Source organism: Lolium perenne, chromosome 2, assembly GCF_019359855.2.
Source record: "Lolium perenne isolate Kyuss_39 chromosome 2, Kyuss_2.0, whole genome shotgun sequence".
NCBI lineage: Eukaryota > Viridiplantae > Streptophyta > Magnoliopsida > Poales > Poaceae > Lolium > Lolium perenne.
Window position 1 is genome coordinate 44945779 of NC_067245.2, and position 16685 is coordinate 44962463.

Here is a 16685-nt window from a genome sequence, read left to right on the forward strand (position 1 = left end):
TACATGATGCACACACTGTCACCATTACATCATGGAGGAGGAATAGAGTACTTTAATAACATCACTAGAGTAGCACATAGATGAATAGTGATACAAAACTTATATGAATCTCAATCATGTAAGGCAACTCATGAGATCATTGTATTGAAGTACATAGGAGAGAGATTAACCACATAGCTACCGGTACAGCCCTTAGCCTCGAGGGAGAACTACTCCCTCCTCATCATGGGAGACAGCGATGGCGATGAAGATGGCGGTGGAGTCGATGGAGATGGCTCCGGGGGCAATTCCCCGTCTCGACGGCGTGCCGGAACAGAGACTCCTGTCCCCCAGATCTTGGCTTCGCGATGGCGGCGGCTTTGGAAGGTTTCTCGTACCGTGGCTTATTCCTCTCGAAGATTTAGGTCAGGGGGCTTCTTATAGGCGAAGAATCGAAGTCGGAAGGCTGACGGGGCCACCACACAGTAGGGCGGCGCGCCTGGCTCCTTGGCCGCGCCGCCCACACGTGTGGGCCCCTGTGGCCCTCCTCTGGTCCCTCTCGGGTGTTCTGGAAACTTCGTGGAATTATAAGATGCTGGGCGTTGATTTCGTCCAATTCCGAGAATATTTCCTTACTAGGATTTCTGAAACCAAAAACAGCAGAAAACATGAACTGGCACTTTGGCATCTCGTCAATAGGTTAGTTCCGGAAAACGCATAAAATCATCATAAAGTGTGAATAAAACATGTAGGTATTGTCATAAAACAAGCATGGAACATAAGAAATTATCGATACGTTGGAGACGTATCAGTTCCTATCGGCATAACTTTGGTGCCCGATAGAGCAAATTTTCTGTCCAACGGGAAAATTTAGGTGACAACCACGTCGACATCCGGGAATTGCTTCATGTTGTTGTGAAGTTGCCTACCGTTGCAGTGAAGTTGTATTTTGTTGTTGCATAGTTATCTACAACCGCATTAAAGTTGCTTCGTACTGTTTTGAAGTTTCGTACCGTTGGTGTGAAGTTGCCTAACCTACCAGTGCACCAAAGTTGCCTACTGCTGCAAAAGTTGACTAGTGTTGTGTCTTTTGCCGATGTTGCTTTTTTCATGTACTTTGGTGCCCGACAACACAACTTTGGTGCCCGAAGGCATAACTTTCGGTGCCCGACGGAGAAAATTTGGTCCCGACAAACCAACTTGGGTGCCCGGCGGCAAAATATTGGTGCCTGATAGAGCAATATTGGTGCCCGACAAAGCAAATTTGATGCCCCACAAAACAACTTTAGTTTGTGACTAAGCAATTTTGATGCTCCACTGAGAAACTTTGGTCCATGGGAGAGCAACTTTGGAGCCCGACGTTGCCATTCTGGTGCACAACTTTGTATCCAACTACCCAACAACTATAGACAACTTCGCTTCATCAGTAGGCAAATTTCGGCTCAATGGTAGAAAACTTCGCAACAATAGTAGGTCATGATGCTCTAGACATGTGTCTCGTTGGTGACGGAGAAATTGGTTGCCATGCTCAGTAACGCCATTGCTGCATCCGGTCAAGACTAAGTTGATTTTTAGTTGCTATGAACTTCCTATTGCCCTTGCGAAGTTGCCCAATATCGATGTTAATCTACCTTTTTCGTGGTGCACCAAAGTTGCTTTGTTGCGAACGAAAGTTGCTCTATCACATATTAAAGTTGCTTCTTAACAAATTTCATCAGAACATATGGAAATGAGAACTAGTTTCGAAGATCTCATCGCTAGGATTCCGAAAGTGAAAGCGGATCATAATTTTGAGATTCGATGCAAAAGTTATAGCTTTTTTAAATTTATTTTGGAAAGTAATCATTAGACATACATGCATCCATCCATCCATGTGAGACCATGTGGGCATGGAGGTGCTCATGAGCTGTGGACACTCAGGTTCGGCCAGACTGTTTTCTTCTTTGCGTTACTATGACCACGTGCCTGCTTTTGGAGTTTTCTGTTTTGACTTTTGTGGAACTTAATGATACAAAATATTACTTCCTCCGTCTCGGTTTAATTTGCACGCACGCAGTTTAAGATAAACTTTGACCATTGATTTAGTTAATAAAATATAAATTTTATGTCTACAAAATCTATATCATTAGATTCGTATAAAAAAAAGCTTTCCAATGATATAATATTTGTGACATATATTTCATATTTTATTAACTAAAATAATGATCAAAGCAATTTCTTAAACTACGTGCGCACCTGTTAAACTGAGAGGGAGGGAGTGCCATAAATAGAGGCATGCTAGATTCTACCAACGGGCATGTGTGTGTGCTCCCTAGATGCATCCATAGAAGTATATGATACTAGTATCGTAAGAGCAAGTACAATAATGTACAGTTAGCTGGCTATAAGAGATAAAATATTATATTTTGCTTAGTTGGAGGAAATTGATTAAGAGAGAGAAAGAAAGTAGACTCTTATTAAAGAGTCAGCTCTAGCACATGATATTAGACACTTTGTGAGAGTAAAAGGTGGACCATGTATTACTAAAGTAGTACATCTTTCTACCTAGCTATTGTACATGTTGGCTGTAAGGTTGGCTATAGATGATGTGGCAATGTTTTATAGCCGACTCTTGGTTTGAAACGGACTTGTGGCTCTCGGGTGCAACGCACACCCATAGACCAAAAAAATTATAGTAATTTGAAAAATTCTACTTTTTTGAATCTTCCTGAAAACCAAAGATGATAAAGTTTGTACTCGTAAAAAAATGTTGTGACACGAAATGGTTCCCATGTACTCCAGGGCAAAAAGACAAAATTATGATGAATATAAAGTAAATAGTAACTGGTCACGGGACATTTCAAGTTTCTTTTTTTACCCAGGATACAATAAAAGTAATTTCCTAGATAAATATTTTATTTCAAGTACAATACCTGATTATCTTTGTTTCCCAAGAAAGTTTATTTTTTTAAAACTATTTTTAATATTTTTTTATTTTTCCAAGTATAGGGGTGTGTGGCATCCGAGAGCTCCTTTGTATTTTCCACTGTTGGCTATACTATTAAACATGCTCTAAGTTAGCATCATATATATATTACTTTTTTTAATATTTATTTTTATTTTTCCAAGTATATGGGTGTGTGGCACCCGAGAGCTCCTTTATATTGCCCACTATTAAACATGCTCTAAGTTAGCATCATATATACATTAAATGTAGTACTATGCATATATACATTAAATGTAGTACTATGCATATAGGGTGGTATCGTAAACTAGTTATCATATATACTACGTACATGATAATATTGTACGGTAGTATTTCACCGTCCAATACTGCAACTAGGAGAGTTGCGATGGGCGTGATGATGTGTCTAGACTCTGTTGGTTCCGGTTGAGAAACTAGTTAGAGCAAGTACAATAAGGCTGACTCAGCATGCTATAAGAATTAAAATAGTGTTGTTTTGCTTAGGTGGATGAGAGAGAAGTGGAGAGAGAAGAGAGATGAGCTCTCATGCAAGAGCTAGCTCTTGCACGTGCTCCTAGGCACTTTGTGAGTATGTGTGATGGGCCTTTTACACATAAAATTATCAATTCTTAAAGCCAACTATTGTACAAGTTAGCTATAAGCTGACTGTAGTTGGCCTTATAGCCAGCACCCGGCTGCACTATTGGAATTGCTCTTACAGCGCATATGGAGTATAAAAGTACCCAATAGCGCGCTAGCCCTGGAACAGAAACCAACCAAGTTTGCTTACAGTAGTAGTAGTAGTATAGTACAGAAAAGAATGAGCGGTGTGGTCACCAAGTCGTCGCCCGTGGTGGTCGCCCCGTCGGCGCCGGGGATGCCGACCGGCGACGTTCAGCTCTCGAGGTTCGACAAGGTTGCTGGGTGCGCGCCAGTCTCGTCGATCCTGGTGTTCGACAAGCCAATCGACGATCCTGCTGACACCATCATGAGAGCGCTCTCCCGAGCACTAGTCCACTACCCTCCCATCTCTGGTCGCCTCGCCGCTGGAGCTGAGGGCGGCGAGGTCATCGCATGCACCGGAGAGGGCCAGGGCGTGCTGTTCGTGAGTGCGTCGGCAAGCTGCGCCGTTGACGGCGTGCTGCCCCCGGCGCTACTGAAGGACCTCTTCGTTCAATACCCCCAGGAGTTCTTCTGCCGCCACGCCGACCCGTTGCTGCTGATGCAGGTGACGGAGTTCTCGTGCGGCGGGTTCGCCGTCGGCGTTTCATGGAACCACGCCTTGGCCGACGGGGCGGGGATGGGGCAGTTCCTGCAGGCCGTCGCAGAGCTCGCCTGTGGCATGTCAGCGCCGTCCGTTGCTCCAGTCAGGTCGGATGGCTTAGTCCTGGCAGCCCACCCTCGAGGAATGGCTGCCGCGGACTTCGCCTCGGCGGAACTGACAAGGGACCTGGCCTACCTAGACTTAACTATCCCCGAAAGCTTCATCAGTCGCGTCAAGGCGGAGGTGAGCGCCGGCCTCGGCGAGCCATGCACGGTGTTCGAGGCCGTCGTCGCTGTACTTTGGCGGTGCCGCGCCCGGGCGGTTATCTCCGACGTCGACCCTGAGCGCCCCGCGTCGCTCGTTTTCGGATGCAACGTGCGCGGCCCCGTTGGCGCTCCCGGGGGCTACTACGGGAACTGCCTCGTCGCGGAGTCAGTCGTAGCGGCGGTGGCGAACGGCGACATCAAGGACATCGTGAAGCTCATCAAGATCGCCAAGCAGAAGATACATGACAATATCAGGAGCGGCGACGTGGTCGACCCAGTAGTGCGGCAGCCGCTTGGATACAGCACGCTCCTCGTGTCAAGCTGGCGGAACCTTGGGCTCGAAGCGCCAGATTTTGGCGGTGGAACGCCTGCCCGGGTAGTTTGGTATGTGCCGCAGGTGTTCATGCCTGTCTTGATCATCTGCCCGCCGTGCAAAGGGCACAACGGGGTCAACGTTTCGGGATACATTGTGAAGAAGGGGCATGTCGATGCTTTCCTGCACGAGTTGGCGACCACGTCACTGAATCCTGGTTGTGGACATGGCCAGTAAATCTCCAATAATCCTACACCTACGGGATTTTTGTTACGGGGCAGTTTTACGGGATGCGGTGGATGAACGTGGGTGGTGCAAATCTTTCTCTTCCCATGATTTGAGGAACCGTAATCTCTCCATGATTCTCCACGTCAGTCCGTAAGTTAGATTTTGTAGAACCGAGCCCGTAGATGTAGCATTGCTCGTAAATCTCGTCGCAGTGCACGGGCCTATGACGAAGCTCTTGCGTGTATCTTTTTTTTTTATTTTTATAAAGGGTGCTTCATTACTTAAAACGTTTTTGCGTGTATCTTTTACATTTTTGAAAAAGAGGTCGAGACCCATGCGCCCCTATATCGAAAAGGTGCATACTATTGCCTCTAAATTTTATTTAACTAAAGATTTGCAAGAAGATACATCAAGCCACCATGTAGCACCTACAAACTTGATAGTTGAAACATGCCATTGAAATCTATATAAGAACACAAGAAAGGCTCCACCAGCTAGGCACCGGAGCATCACCGAGACTCCCTATGACGAACCAAGAGCAGAAATTTGATCCACCAGAACCTCTTGCACACTCTCTAGAACCCGTCACCGCCCCAAACCGTCAAGCTATCTTTAGAGTAATCACCGCGCGGGAATTAAAATGCAAACTTCCCGATCTCAAACAAGTCGATGATCAGCGCATACAAGACGAGCGAGCTTGGCGATCGCAACTTGTTCGATGATAACCGCCGGCCAAACAAAATTGGACATGAGCTTGGCGACCCCAGTTCATTTTGAGAGTCACCGCAGGGCTTCCAAGGGCCACGATAAAATTATAAAGGACAACCACATTAGAGGCTAGGGTTTCAAAAATCACCACTTTACGTTAGGGTTTTAAAAAACCACCACTCTAGCGCTAACACGTAACAAAAAACATTGACTCATATTTGACGCTCGTTTAATCACGAAACTGAAGAGTAGATCCCATTATCAGGATAAAGTGGCATGTACATTTTGCAAAAAGCGCCTTTCGTACACTAGTATTTATAATTGTGTTGCCCACCCTTTTTCTTATTCTTTTCCTAATTTTTATCCCCTTCATTTTCTTTCCTTTTTTTTCAGCCAGGGCCTCCCTTATCCGGTCGAACTGGATCTCATACATGGGTCCCAGGCCAAGAATACAGCAGCGGCTGCCGGCCACACTGGCATGTGCTCGCTACATGTTGTCTCCTCCACCAATGCGTTGAGCCTATCATCGCCGCCGTTTCCTTCTACTGCTACCAAGGGAATCGAGCCGAGGTGGTATGCGCCATCGTCCCCAACCCCATCTTTCTCCGCTCCGGCCGAGCTCCGCCGAGTAGAGATTTGACCCCTCCACCGCGTCCTAGATGGTCCCTAGAGTCTGCCTAGTCCTGTCGGAGCCCTTCGGTGGAGCGGCGCATCCCGATCTCATTCCCAATGAGAACCCCTTCTGGTCGCCATCATCGTTGACTGTGTCGACGATCCCCTCCACCCTTCAGTAAGCATGCATGTGTAAACCTGACGGGCCTCCGATTTTCCCTCACATCTCCTTGCTCTTCCTTCTACTCCGTGTAAAACCCGCACCTTGTGTTGTCGGTGCCGCCATGAAACATCGCCGCTCCCGAGGAAGAAGGGTGGCGCTCGTGTACTTCTTAGGAGCAGGGCACGTTTGTCGGGGAGGAGCAGGGTGTGCTGGATCCGATGAGCGTGCGTGGTCAGGCGGCGTAGAAGGGGGTCAGTTGGCCCGGTAGGGAGCTCCGAAAGAGATAACTGATTATGAAAAGTGCCCCCCTCCAAATTAACCAAAAAAACCAGAATTGGAACCAGTCTATCATGTATCTCCCTTGACCATTTTCGTTGTGCCACATCATCCTAACAACTGAATCCACGTGTCAGCTTCGTGATTAAACTAGCGTCAGATATGAATCCTCGTGCGCAATGATGGGGCTGGAAGTGCCCCGAGTCACGTAGAAATGGTTCCTGCTTGCACGATCACCTTCGCGGGTGTCCGGTGATTTGAGTACTCGGGGCAATTTCCTCCCCACTTCCTCATCGGCTATCCTTTTGCATGTCTCCTTGCCAACGTGGTGATGTCTTGGAATGCATTTACCAGAAGACCTATTATTAGGCTAGAGGGTCTTACCTCCAACGTCAAGGCAACACGACTAGAAAAAAAGGCTAAGAGTGGTGCACCTAATTTGGTTTGCAGTGGATCGCCATGGTACCCCACTACTACATGTCACTGATAAGTATTAGTAGTGGCGAACCAAATGGTGTGCCACTACGAACTGCTTGTTGCGCCACTGGTATTTCTCTGAGGTGCGCCAGTGGTAAAAATCTAGGTGCACCACTGCTAATTTTGTTTGACGTGCCACTAGTAGTGAATTTATTGTGCCACTAGTAATTATGTGAGGTGCGGCACCGGTACAAACCTAGGTGCGTCATTAGTATTTTTGGTTGGTGCACCACTATTAGTGAACTAGAAGATACCCCGCGTGTTGCGGCGGGACCCTCTAAAACTTAATAGCAACTCCATGTTTGAAAAGGAGAGAAGTGCAACATGGAATGCATTTTTTCTACTTATTTTGGTAGAAGAAAATCACTGGGATATCAAATAGAAGTAGAGTTCACATAGATATTGGATATCTTACTAATGAGGTGCACATAGAAAATCACTGGGACGTCTATTTATTTACATCGTTTAAAAATCACTTGGATAAAGAAGGGTTGATAAAATACCTCGTAAACATTACATCATAGGGAAGAGTTTATGGATGTTTGCAATCAAAATTCAAGAGAGATGATACATACAAAGGAAGATAGTGGTAGGCTAAAATCCACATGATCGACTGGGTAAGAAACCCAACATTGGACTTTTTCTTTCTAAATCATTCTATCCTGTTTTAAAAAAATGAACTACAATGAAAATCTTCTACCTCCCTCCCTTGTCGAGTAGTTGTTTCCTGTTTTATGGAGCCATGGGGGAACCTGCATCTGCGTGGGACAATGCAAACCAACTATAACTGGGATCGGACAAACAACCACTTTTTTTGCATCTAACAAAAAGCCACCGGAAGTTCCAGTAAATCCATTACAGAAAATCTTTCAATAACTCTAGTTACCCATATGGCCAGGAAAAGATTGCAACTGAAGAAACGGTTTTTGAAAGTTAATTTCTTCAGTTCCATCCAAATCGCAACGCATTATCATTCAAACAAAGAACAGAGATAAAGAAACATATCCATAGATAATCGGCACTTTTGAAGATAATATCCGGTGTACAGTTCCAAACGGCAAATTTCTTTACATATTTAGTCTCATCCTGGCAGAAAGATGTGATCATTAGAAGAAGAAAATGCAAAAAACGGTAATCTAAAAATTGGTGCAAGAGAAACTCGTGGCATGGAAGAGGTTGTTGCTGCATGCCAGTCAAAGATCCGCAGCAATAGGTCAGTACCGTAAAAATTTGGCCAATACTATGTGGAGCAAACCTGAGCACATAATCCAAATCCAGTACACTGGCTTTAGAAGAGGCAATACAATCCGTTGGTACAAACAAAAGATTGGTATTTTGGAGTGAGAGAGGAGGAAGTAAGAACACCTGAAGAATGAAGAGGTTGACATGTATGGTGTTGCCGATGTTTTCGGCGCAGAGGCTACCTTGCGTGGAGGACATGAACGTGTCCCCTCACGGGTGAACATGGTCGATGCCGCTGCTCCTCTCACAGCCTCCGGAGCATACACTTTACCGTAGGTAGGGATTCCCTGATGGCGTAGACACAAAATTAAAAACAGCAAATGCAAGCATTGGCATTTGGTAACCTGCAGCTGACAGTGGAAAGGGAAGGCCAGCGGACAAAATAATTGCACGATGGCTGGCAGAATTTTTAGAACCTCCAAATTCATCCATCTTTGCAGAGGGAATAGCACTTCACACCACTTGTTGGGGCTAAAGTTGCATAAAACCACAACTTTAGTTTATTATTGCACAAAACACCATTTTTTATGCAATTATTCACAGAGAACACAGTAGTACTAATTAGAAAACATAATAGGCCATTAAAAAGTTGGGGCTCAACTCATGCTCAACCTCCACTCAATGCGACCGACCGGGCTGTGCTTTCACCCGTTCCGCTCGATAGCAAACCCTCGATAGGGGCGGCCATCCATAGCTCCGGTGACCTGGCGAGCAGCTCCGGTGGCCGGGATGGGGGAGCCGGAGGAATACCCCCGACCACGAAGAATTTAGAGTCACAGAACCAAATATTGTCTGGTTTGGAACTTGAACCAGCCTCCAATCGAGCCAGCGATAGGGGTGTGGGCGCCGGCAGTTGACTCTGTCAACACCATCTCTGTTGGTTAATCTAGTTGTTTAGTTGTTCAGTTTCGTTAGTTTCGTGAGATGGCACTGTTGGCTGTTTGACAGTTTTAGGTTTAGTTAAAGTTCAACTATTTCCTTGGAGCTGATAGACTAGGAATCGGTCTTGTGTTTGACCCGATCTCCTCGTTGCCTGGGCGTGGGATGGCACGTTCGTTGTGGGCATCGTGGAGGTTATGCACGTTCCCTTTTACTGAATAAAAGGAGAGAAAACCGAAAAGCTGCAACAGTTGCACGTATGTTAGTTAATCTAGTGTGTTAGTAATAAGTGTCAATTTCAGTTTTCGTCAGTTAGTTTAGTTTGGTCAGGTAGCTAAGTTAGTTTTTCCGTCAGCTATTTGCTAGGAACAGATAGGTTAGGATTTGCTCTTTGTTTCTGATCCGATCCTTGCGTTGTGAGCACGTGTGCTCGGTCGTGGGATGGCACGATCAATGTGGGCAACGTGTGAGCATGCATGATCGTTGCTTTTCTGAATAAAAGGAAGAGAGCAATAGAAAAGCTGTAGGCATTACACAGCAACAAATCTCTGTCATTGTCTCCTCTATGTTCGTGCACTAGTTCGTGAGTGTGATCGAGAGAGAAGAAAGGCTACAACGTATAGCTCGTCTATGCCGACGGTTATATTCTACTGATGGTTCTTCCATTGTGCCGTCGACACGCTTTGCGGTGGATGGTGGGCCGATGATGACCTTCAGCATAGGGCTATGCCACCGGTTTTGTGCGCTATGGCGACGGCAAGTACCATCGGCGTAGAAGCGTTTTCTCCAGATTTGTACAGATTGTTGTGCGAAACATGTGTGCTTAACTCGTTGATAAATTTCAGCAGACAAGTTTGGTCACATTTAGCTTGTCTTGGGCTCCTGAAGGTGCGCCCAATTTGTTAATGACCTATTAGGCTTCTTAATTAGTACTATTGTGTTTTCTGCAAAGAACTGCATGAAAAAAATGGTGTTTTGTGCAACAATAAATTGAAGTTGTGGTTTTGTGCAATTTTAGCCTCAACAAGTGGTGTGAAGTGCTATTCCCTCATCTTTGCAAGCGCACAAGGGCGAACTGAAACAAAGAGGTACTGTTGTAGACAATATATGTCTGAAGACATGGACGATGAAAGATTGCAGCAGAGCAAACTACAATGTAACTAAATAATTAATTCAGGGGAGGTAACAAATAAAAGGTGCTTATGCTCAGCCAATGTAAATTCAAAATTAAGAGCAGGATATTAGAATTGCGTACCAATGAAAGTAGGCGTGATCCGTAGTGAAGTCCTGACCGAGCAGATCGGAAAGGGCCAAAATCGAAAGAAATCCGGTGAAGATGAGGTAGCAGTAGTTAGAATCGATCCAAGAAAGCGGGCTACAGGAGGAAAACGTGGAGCAGATTTGCCAGCCGTAGCTCAACCTGTCAGATTGGGAATACACAGTGAGGGATTGGATAAAATAGAGAATAAATTAGAATCTGGAGCGGGCAGTACGAACGTGGAGGCCGATGGCGTTGATGGCGGGGCGACCAGGGTGTCGTGATTGAACCGTATGGCACCATCGGGATCCTTTTAAGTTGGGGCTAGTGGCGACGGATGAGTTGGATGCAGCAGTTTGTATTGGCGATTTATGAGCCGTATTTATCAGCATTTGTGAAGAGGAGGCTAGAGGTCGAGGACGGAACAATTGCGGCTAGAAAATTAATGGGGGAGGATGGAAGGTCTAGCGCCTGTTGGGCGATGAGGAAGACGAACATCGGCTGTGCTGTACTTTTTTTTCGAGGAAAGCCAAACATCTGTTCAGTCGGTACTCGTTAGCTAGGTAGACTACCAGCCCATGTTGGCCCACCCACGTAGCAAGAATCAATCGACGAAGAGAAGTGAAGGGAGACCAGAGGCGGGACCGAGAAAAGTGGTGACGTGGCTTGTTGTCAGACCAGCAAAATGGGGCCATCTATTAAGAAAGAGAAGATTAGTTGATCACTGGTAAAATTTTGAAAATTTAATTTTTATGCAATGTCCTCGTATTTATATAGGTATACAGTTTGAATATAGAAAAATACAAATACACAAAGTTGAGCACATTGGTACCAAAACAATGATAAAACGAACACAACCATAGTTCATCAGATTAATTACAATCCGAAATAGCGGCTGTGTCAAAATATTAGACAACTGTCAAACAAATAGAGCAAGATTACAAAAGGAAAAAAAAAAAGAGTTCCTAAACTAATCATGATCTTCCCAATATTCTTTTCATGCAAAGAAATAACAAAGACAAAAATGAAATGTTTTGGTTATGTTAAAATATTTCTCTCCACATTTTGGGAGACATTCTTACTGTTGGAAACTAGCTATATGCATCTAAGAATCAATGACTTGCAAGAAAACTTTCAGCATTAGTTCTTCACTAGTTTTACCTCTCTACCTGACATTGGAAAAAACAATGTAAATGAACAAGAATCTACTTCAGTCGAGAGAAACATTTAAGCATTTAACTGAGTTTTTCCAAAATATAAGTGAGAACACATCAAGTTATCTACTTAACAGGGTGAATCAGCTATGAAATCTGATAGGTCCTTTATCAAAAAAAATGAAATCTGATAGACACGGGATATCATTCCATCAAAACGCAATTTTAAGGAAAAAAGAACTTAAAACTGAATTCTAATGATAAACCAGGACTAGTGAAAGTTAGAATCTTTAAGATAGCAGATATAGTATTAGTTATGGAGCAATAGAACAGAGATATACTACAATTTCTCGATCCAGCAGTTCCTCTCTGCAGTCAATCCATATTTAATTTATTATGTCTTGGTTATTACCAATATCGAAGACAAATGAACAGGCTGTCAATTTTTTTTAAGACTTAATACATCCATATGAACCTCCTAATGCTTGGTCAACTCAAATTATGTGGTACAGGAGCACCAAAATAAATTAAGGTATATGGCTAACTCAGACAATAGCCCAAATTCGTTGAGCAACAGATTATCCACACCACCAAATTAATCACAAGCACAAGATATTAACGTGTGTGGCCATAGATAGAGGGAGATAGGAAAAGCTCACAGTGGGTGTCTCAACGAGAGCACCGGAGCCGAAGGCGTGAGAGACGTCGTAGCCATCACAGCCGAGCCACAGCAGCACCCGCAACACATCACCAACACCAGCACGCCACTCCTGTTCACATTCATGGTGTGCCTATTCCTCTCCCTCTCGACAAACCATCCCTTGCTATTGATGGTTGTCTCCCTCTCACTCTCTTTACTCTTTGAAATCTGCAGCTTAAAATGTGCTGTACTCTGTTTCTCTCTACAATCCGCCGACTAATGACTTCTTGTGCTCTACCCCTTCCATCCTACGCCGGAAAAATTGAGACAAATCTGTACAACTGTTGATCTAGTCACTAGTGGCAGCTCAAACAAACTACGTGATTTAAAATAAAAACGAACACGGTGTCCATTTTGCTTGTTGGTAGCAATATTTTTGTCAGTACTTTACTGCTAGAAAATAAACATCATTATGAGTCTGGTAGACACTATGGCACAGGAGCAGGGTGACAGGAACCAAAGAAAAACAAAGATCAGAAAAAGAAGTCGTAAAGTCTTAGAGTGTTTGCGAGTATTAGTGGAGATAATACTTTAAATATTGGGTAAATTTCTATTATTATCTAATTCCTATAAAACCTCAGCCTCAATCCATTAGGTTAGGATAGAGTATTGGTGATTGAAAAATAAAACTTAGAGAAAAGTGGGATAAATAGGGATAAACCCATTCAATACTCTAGCACCAAACATGCATTTAGAATAAGTGAAGATTTATAGTTTGATACGGATTATCCCCGCTAGCCCACTAAATTTTTGAACCAAACAAGGCCTGATGGAGAAGGTGTCATAGCCTAGCTAGCGCAAACAAGTCGCAGAGCTGCAATGGGGGTGACGAAGAGGGAGGATACCCGCCGGACACCACGACGCGCTGACGATCCTGGGTAGGTCCAGCCGCCTGGCGATGCAGCTGGCATGGGCGCATCGCGCTGTAGCTGCGGCCGAAAGGCTACCTCTTGCCGGGTCTGGAGAACCTTCTGCCTGGGCTCCGCACGTTGTGTCTCTCGGTGAGGGCGAAACAAAGTCGCCACACGGGCGCGTTCAACCCCTGGAGATGTGGCCGTCTTCACCGCATCTAAATCTGATGCACATGGGCGGGCAAGTGCACTCAGGCGCCGTGTGGTGCGGGCTTGTGTAGTTATAGCAGAGGCCATGGCGCTCGCAGGTTGGCACCACCGACAGCATCACCGGTGGATACTAAGGGTATCTCCAACCGGGCGACCCATCCCGCGCCCGCGCGTCCGGATGGGTCGAAACGGACAAAAACCCGGTCCAACGCGGGGACGCACCGCAAAAGCGGACGGCCGCGGCGTCCGGAACGACGCAAACCCGGCCCAAATCTGGGCCGGGTTTGCGTGGGTCAGCGATGGCACGCGGCGTCCTCGCGTGTCCGCTCTGTCCGCTGGCCGCCCACTGTCGGTGCCCTGGCCCTATTAAATGTGGATCGGGAAGGGACTGTCCCTATCCAGCCCCACTTTCCACTCCGGCCGCACGCGCGAGCTCGAAGCTTCCGCGCCGCCATGGCCCCGGCGCGAGTTCGAGCCGTCCGCCAACGACCACGAGGCCGGCAGCAGCCGGCAAGTCGCGCCGCCGGCGTTCGCAATGGGGCCGCCGGCGCCTCCCGTGACGCGACCGGATCTACGTCACCGTAGCGGTGGCGCAGATGTTCCGGGGACGCCGGCGTCCCAATGCCGTGGGGGACGTGCACCTCCCCCCACGGCCGGCACCCGAGCCCGCATCGGGTTCCGGTGCCGCCCATCCCGGCGACCGGCCGCGCCCGCTACGCCGAGATCCGGAGGCGCCGCGCTCGCCGGCGCACCTCCGGCAGGACCCCGCGTACGGCGACGCAAGTCCCAACCGGGACTTGTGGTTCGAGGTGGAGCACGATGCGCGCCGGCGCACATGCTTCACATCCGCGACGGCGCGGCCTCGCGCGCACCCGCCACACCTGCAGGCGGGCTGGCCGCGCCCCGGCGGCCTCTACATCAACGAGCCCGCGCCCAGCCCTAGCCGCAGCCCCAGGAGGAGGAGACCGACCGGAGGCTGCAGCGGCGCTCGCGGCGTCCCGCGAGCAGCAGGGACCTCGACGAGCTGGCCAAATGGCCGCACCTCGCCGAGGCGCCGCGCACCTCCGCTGGAGGAGGCGGCCGGGAAGGCCCAGGGAGGACGCCTGTGCGGAGGCGTGGGCCTTCCCGGAGCCGGCGCGCGCCGTCAGAGGAGGCTACGCGTCGGGGCGGCGCTCCGGGAGGAGGAGCGCCGGCCGCGCGCTGGCGGAGGAGGAGCGCCCGGCGGAGGAGGAGCTCCGGCAGCAGTCCGCGCGCAGGGCACGGCCGCGCAGCCGGCGAGCCCGCAGTCCGCCTGGGAAAGGGCGCAGTGGGACCCCTAGCCGGAGTCCCCGGTGCCCTCCGGCGTGTCGAGCCGGAACAGCGCGTCGCCGCCGGGGGGCGTCGTCGTCATCGACGCCGACAATGACGAGTACTACGGGGGGTAGTACTGCCGGCGGCCACCGCGTGCTCGCAAACCCCGGCTAGGGTTTGCTTTTTAGTTTAAAGCCATATATGGCTTTCTTTTGTGTAAAATTTGCCCAAAATAGGGCTAAGTTTAATGACCAACTAGTTTAAATTTATGTTTTGTTCTTTTCCTTTTTTATTTTCATTTTTGTTTTATTTTATTACCAATGCGCTGCGTCCGCGCGTTGGGCGCAGCGTGCGACCCAAACGGACACGCGGACGCGGGGCGCTGTCCGGGTGTCCGTTCGGCCACGCAAACGGCCCAAAACGGACGGCCCAGCGCGTCCGTTTGGGTCGCCCGGTTGGAGATGCCCTAAGGGCATCGCAGAGACCCAAACGGATAGTGTTTTTCATCCGTTTGGGTCGTTCGGCGGACACGCGGATATCGCGCGGACGCCCACACACGTCCTCCTCTATTTTTATTTCCCAACGCCAAACACGACCCAAACCGAAGCCCCTCACTGTAGTGCTTTTTTTAGTGTCGTCGACGAGGAACTCCTCCTAGGCTGGGGCTGGAGGCGCTGCGCAGCTGCGTGGCGGGCGAGGCCGGCGACGGCGCGGGCGTGGTGAGGCCAGCGACGGCGCAGCCGTGGCGGGTGAGCCCGGCGCGAGCCCCCGCGATCCCCATGCGCGGCACGACCACGACCGTGTGGCGGGCGAGGGCAGGGCGGGCGTGGCGAGGGCGCTCGAGCCCCCGCTCCGCGAGCGAGTGCAGCTGCGCGGCCATGGCACGGCGCGCGAGCCTGCGTGGCGAGGCCGGCGAGGGCAGGGCGTCCGTGGCAAGGCCTGCGACGGCGCGGCCATGGCGAGGCACGCGAGCCCCCGCGCGGCCGCAGAGGCGCGGCCGTGGCGAGGCGAGTCCCCGCGCGGAAGGGACCTCCGCCATCTGCTCCTCCTCGTCGCGGGCGCTGCCCCGTTCCTCGCCGTCGACCTCCTGTCACGGCCGCTCACACGGCCTCCGCCCGTGGCCGTGCTCCGCGACGCGCCCGGCGTGCAGGTACTTGCGCGGCCATGGCGAGGCGCGGCGCGCGCCCTGCGAGGCCAGGTGACATAGGCATCCCCAATGGGTCTGCCGAAGATGGTACCTGGGGTTTACTAAAGGTCCATGACCCAAAGTTTATGAAGACCGGAAGCCCAATTAAGAGATAGTTTGGAAAGATAGAGTTGTATTAGGAATACTTGACTTGTAACTATTACGGGGCGAACTCAAAGAGTCTCCCGAGTTTTGTAACTTGTACATCACGAAACCCTCGGCTCCACCTCCTATATAAAGGGGAGTCGAGGGAGAAAGAGAGGATCAATCTTATTGTCAACACAACCCTAGTTTTCTAGCAGTCGAGTACTTTTCCGGCTGAACCCTCGAGATCTACTTGCCCTCTACTTTCTACGAAAAACCTAGTCTTCAATCTGTAGGCATTGACAAGTCGATACCTTGTCAATTGGCGTCGTCTGTGGGGACTAGAGGCGACAAGGAGCTGATCTCGATGGCACGCTCAACATCGTCGACGTTTTCGGTGGCAAGCAACGCGTTGGACAGAGGTAAACAGATCGAAACTGGTCTAGTCGATTTTGTTCCTCACCCGCCCTCCCGTTTGGATGCATATGCATATCTGGAGGAGCCTATGGAGATGACGTTCAGAAGGTTCAAAAGAGGGATCACATCGTCTCGAGGTTCCGGTTTTGTCGGGATCGTCGGCGGTCGGTTCCGAACTTTCGGA

General features: G+C 48.7%; 1 protein-coding gene and 1 long non-coding RNA gene across 2 annotated transcripts; one reads left to right on the plus strand and one right to left on the minus strand.

Annotated features, from left to right (window-relative positions):
- Nucleotides 1-3705: 3705 nt before the first annotated feature.
- Nucleotides 3706-5261, plus strand: LOC127329906 (acyl transferase 15-like). The gene has a single exon (XM_051356313.2). The coding sequence runs from the start codon at nt 3744-3746 to the stop codon at nt 5001-5003; it is 1260 nt and encodes a 419-aa protein (XP_051212273.1). The 5' UTR covers nt 3706-3743; the 3' UTR covers nt 5004-5261.
- Nucleotides 5262-7691: 2430 nt separating this feature from the next.
- LOC127331981 (uncharacterized) lies at nt 7692-11158 on the minus strand. Its single transcript, XR_007870137.2, has 3 exons — nt 10849-11158; nt 10607-10771; nt 7692-8759 (listed from the first exon to the last, which is right to left on the minus strand). It is a non-coding gene; the product is annotated as an uncharacterized lncRNA (long non-coding RNA).
- Nucleotides 11159-16685: the final 5527 nt, after the last annotated feature.

Coding starts and splice junctions, on each gene's coding strand:
- LOC127329906 (XM_051356313.2), top strand. CDS start 3,744: ATGAGCGGTGTGGTCACCAAGTCGTCGCCCGTGGTGGTCGCCCCGTCG.